The sequence below is a fragment of the Nicotiana attenuata genome, chromosome 7, assembly GCF_001879085.1.
Source record: "Nicotiana attenuata strain UT chromosome 7, NIATTr2, whole genome shotgun sequence".
Classification (NCBI taxonomy): domain Eukaryota; kingdom Viridiplantae; phylum Streptophyta; class Magnoliopsida; order Solanales; family Solanaceae; genus Nicotiana; species Nicotiana attenuata.
Genome location: NC_031995.1, coordinates 80,571,747 through 80,576,752, shown reverse-complemented (window position 1 = coordinate 80,576,752; position 5,006 = coordinate 80,571,747). Strand labels below are relative to the sequence as shown.

General features: G+C 38.6%; 1 protein-coding gene across 1 annotated transcript; it reads right to left on the bottom strand.

Annotated features, from left to right (window-relative positions):
- Positions 780 to 2,833, bottom strand: LOC109229365 (formin-like protein 6). Its single transcript, XM_019394786.1, has one exon. The coding sequence runs from the start codon at positions 2,495 to 2,497 to the stop codon at positions 1,106 to 1,108; it is 1,392 nt and encodes a 463-aa protein (XP_019250331.1). The 5' UTR covers positions 2,498 to 2,833; the 3' UTR covers positions 780 to 1,105.

Below are 5,006 nucleotides of genomic sequence, written 5' to 3'. Positions count from 1 at the left end.
TGTCGGGAGAAATAACATTTATTTCCTCCTTTATTGGATGAATCATTCATTTATTTACTTGAATGTCATTTATTATTGCTCATTGTTATTTAATTCTCCATTTCTACTCATGTGACCTAGAATGATTGTTTCATATAATTATTATATTCCTTACTGATCTACCCACATAGCCACATTTCTTAACTTACATCTAGAAATATTATTATTAACTAGGTTTAACCCTTCAATATATAAATTTAATTATTTAACCCGGGAACTATATTTTTTGGTCAAACAATTTCAAAAGTGAAGTCTAATATTTGTAAATACTCTTGGGTGATACTTTCCATCTTCCGGGATGTACGCGTTGATGTTTTATTGAGGCAATGATTGGTCAAGGTTACATACTACAAAACTGAATTTTAGAGTCAGCATATGTGCTAAATAAAACATAGGTGCTAAAACCTATTGTCCCTGATTTTTGAGTAGTACAGGGAGAAATGATACTATATTATTCATTTCTTATCACTTCACTCAATAGTTCCTATATAACATAAAGCACGTAATTAGATGTGTATCTAGGATTTGGAAACGATGGATGTACTACTACAACTTCGAAATAAATTCAGCACTCGTTATTAGAGATGTCAATAATTTTTTGAAGACCGAATAAATCGAATGTTACCAAAACTGATTTAGTTTATTTTTAATAAGTGGATTCCAATATAACTTTATAACTGCAGCAAATAATAAGAAATTTAAATTTAATTTTATAAAAAGAAATTCAAAAGACATTGAAATGAACCGAATGAATTTGTAAGCATAAAATATATTTTATGTATCAAGTTTGAAAAAAATATCGAGGCATTAAAATCTTTTAACATGAGCCTTGGACGGCCTTGGGGTAGATTCAGATGAAAACAATTACAATTAACATCCCAACCTACTTTACTACTATTGAAACTGAATTGGTTCTGATAACTTTCAGCAACAAGCCATTAAGGATATTTTCATGTACATTTTACCCATGGGTTCCCATGTAAGCTATGAGTCAATAATATCATCATATATACACCGAGCTTTGTTTGAGAGGATGGGTAAACTTGTCCATATACACGTAATCATTCTACGACAATGGTCTAGTTGGAGCTTCCAATGGCAATGGCGCCTCTGTGTTCTCTAACAAGGGCTCAACAACTCCTGCCAACCTCTCTCTTATTTCCAATAATCTATACTTTTTTACAATAACAACCAATATTCCCGAGAGAGCAAATATTAGAAATACCGATGAAATAGTCCACATTTTAGAGTTGAACTTTTGATGATTATGATCATCGGCAGTAGGAGAAGGACTCGGGGCAATTCCATCAGCTGTGGGAGAAGGACTCGGAGCCATTCCACCAGCTGTGGGGGAAGGACTCGGGGCAATTCCATCAGCTGTGGGAGAAGGACTCGGAGCAATTCCACCAGCTGTGGGGGAAGGACTCGGGGCAATTCCATCAGCTGTAGGAGAGGGACTCGGGGCAATATTATCAGTTGTGGGAGAAGGACTCGGGGCAATTCCACCAGCTGTGGGAGAAGGACTCGGAGCAATTCCACCAGCTGTGGGAGAAGGACTCGGGGCAATATTATCAGTTGTGGGAGAAGGACTCGGAGCAATATTATCACTTGTGGGAGAAGGACTCGGGGCAATATTATCAGTTGTGGGAGAAGGACTCGGGGCAATTCCACCAGCTGTAGGAGAAGGACTCGGAGCAATTCCACCAGCTGTGGGAGAAGGACTCGGGGCAATTTTATCAGGTGTAGAAGAAGGACTCGGGGCAATATTATCACTTGTGGGAGAAGGACTTGGAGCAGTAGGAGGAGGAGTTGGAGCAACTTTCACCTCAGCAACTATAGCAAAATGGCCTTGTATTCTAGTCTCACAAATATTTCCATCTATGACATTGCGAAATTCGACCCAGTTATTGGAGTAGAAATAAACACATTTGGGCAAAGATCCTTCTGGAGCAGGCTGCACATAAGGAAACCTGATGGTGATAGGATCTTTGAGTGCTAAAATATCTAATTCGGGTACATTTTTGGCATACAAATCATAAGCATCATAAGCCAAGATACCCAGAAGCGGCGTTAGATAAGTGTAACCAGGCAAAGGATAATAAAAAGAGGACCAATTAGCCAAGTTTTGGTAAACCAGAACAAGTTTCCTTGCATATGGCTTCTCAATGATACGAGATGGGATAAAAAATTCTCTATAGTAGCCATAGATTTTCCGTTTTAAGTTGTGTCGTCTAAGCATCAAGGCTGAAAGTCTAATTCCTGTCAAATTGCAGGGGACAGATGCATCATAGGGAACACCAGTTCTGGCTCTTGGCCAGGTCAATTCCCTGAATGCATATTGCTGAAGTAAGGAATCAAGTGAGCTTTTGGCATATGAGTCTGAAGTAATTGATTCAGATCCAATCACAACAATAACAAGAAACCAGAAAATTATGTTGATATAACCTGCTGAATGCATCAGAATAAGAGAAATGTTTATATACTTGAATTGAACTATGAAATTTGGACAAAAAGGGAGCTAAAATGAATGGAATTTGGAATAGGATGATAGAAAATGGAATACGTGTGAGCTGCAGATCTCAGGAAAGAATAAGTGGGGAACCACTAAATGAGGCCACGGCTGGTCAAAAGTCAACCTTTTGGTTTGTGGGCTACGCTGTTTGGGTTGGGCTTATTTATTTAATTAATTAATTAATTTTCAACGTGCTTATTTGTTTAATCAGTTCGTTGAGTTTAATTTATGTTCGTTCTTCAATGTATATGTCTACACGGTCAACCAAAATTAGCTGCAATATCATGCAAATGCTTGCAACAGGTTTGATCTAATCTATATATGTGATGACCCGATAGGTCATCTAGAGTTTTAAAACTTAAATTTATGCTTCGAAGCCTCTGATAGCTTCTTAAGCCTTTCTCAATTTGTGTGCGCAGTCTGGGTGTTTTTCCGGAAGGCTTTTATGTTAAAAATTAATAAAATATGAAATTTTGCCTTAAAAATCCATATGAGTTGACTTTGGTCAACGTTTTGAGCAAACGGACCCAGATATGTATTTAGACAGTCCCGGTGGGTCTGTATCGTGATTTGGGACTTGAGCGTATGCTCGGAATCGAATTCGGAGGTCCCTAGCTCAAGTTATCGCTTTTTGCCGAATTTGAAAGTTTGAAGGCTTGATGAATCTAAAGGTTTGATCAATGTTTGACTTTATTGATATCGGGTCTGTATTTTGGTTTCGAAACTCGGTATAGGTCCATTACTATATTTATGAGTTGTCTTTCAAATTCGGTGAGAAACGAAGTTGGTTTGACGTGAATCGGACGTCCGGTTGTTAAAATAGAAGTTCTAAAGTTTTCTTAAATTTTTCATTTGATTTGGTGTCCGATTCATAGTTTTAGGTGTTATTTTGGCGATTTGATCGCACGATCAAGCTCCTATGATATTTTTGGACTTGTGTGCATGTTTAGTTTGGAGCCCCGAAGGCTCGGGTGAGTTTCGGATAGGGCACGGAGTGAGTTTGGACTTAGAAAAATGTAGCTGGTCTTCTTCAGTTCTGGTGCAGGCATCAGACCTCGCAACTGCGACGTCAGGCTTCACATTTGCGATGAGGCTGGATCACTGTCACATTCGCAATTGCAAGCTATTTCCTCGCAATTGTGAAGAATAGCTGGGAACCACAGGTTCGCATTTGCGAACAATTACTTCGCAATTGCGAAGTGGGACTGGGGGGAACTTGTTCGCATTTGCGATCAATTGGGTCGCATTTGCGGTATGGCCCAGTTTTCATTTGCAAACAAATCATCGCAAATGCGATGATAGCATAAATGTGGGGACTTCGCATTTGCGAAGAAAATCTTGCATTTGCTAGGTTCGCAATTAGGTCGCAATTGCGAACCCTGCGCCTGGTCAAAAGCTGAGTTAGACGGGAATTTTCTCATTCTTTCAAATTTTTAAACCTAGAGAACCCTACAGGCGATTTTCCCAAGAGCCCTTCTTCCCAAATTCATTGGTAAGTGATTCTAACCTATTTTCTTTCAATCTTCCATTACATTTCATAAGATTTCAACCTAAAATCTAGGATTTTCATGGTGGAAATTGGGGTTTTGGGTAGAATTAGGGATTTTTGTAAAATTGGAACTTAGACTTCAAATTGAGCTCAGGAAATGACAGCAAGGCAATAAGTCAATGACAATAACTCGATCCTCAAAACTCAGTGAAACCAGAAGTACAGATTATCAAAGTCTCGCACGAAGGAACTAAAGTCAATATAGTAAAACAGGGGATACCAAAATACAAGATATGTTCCGGCGCGCAACCCGATCCCACCATATAATATCAATATCATAGGTCACCCTTATTCCACCATATCAATTCACCCTTATTTCACCTGTTGCGGCATGCAACCCAATCCTACCGTACAATATCAATATCATAACAATAAACATAATATGTTGGGGCGCACAACCCGATCCCACCATATAATATCAATATCATAATTCACCCTTATTCCACCATAATAATCCACCCTTATTTCACCTGTTGCGGCGTGCAACCCGATCCCACCGCACAATAACAATATCACAAAATAAATATCCTCAATTATTCCACCACCTCCCTTATTTCACCTGTTGCGGCGTGCAACCCGATCCCCCGTACAATAATTTAAATCAACAACAACAATTCAATAACTCTATTTTAAGAATTTCTACAACCAAGAGTATGAGTACACGGTAACAAGGGAACCACGTAAAATATCAAAGGAATACAACAACATTTACAAAATAACAAGACATGTAAGGCACGTGATAACTACGCAGGTAATCACAACAACTTGGGCACGTAGCAGTAGTCATAGAAGAATTCAACCATTAAGAGGTAACAAGACAATAATGAAGGCAATGACTACAACCAAGGCATATAAGGGCCAAATAACAAATAAGAGGTAAATAAGTTCTAACCACATCATATATAG

Coding starts and splice junctions, on each gene's coding strand:
- LOC109229365 (XM_019394786.1), bottom strand. CDS start 2,497: ATGCATTCAGCAGGTTATATCAACATAATTTTCTGGTTTCTTGTTATT.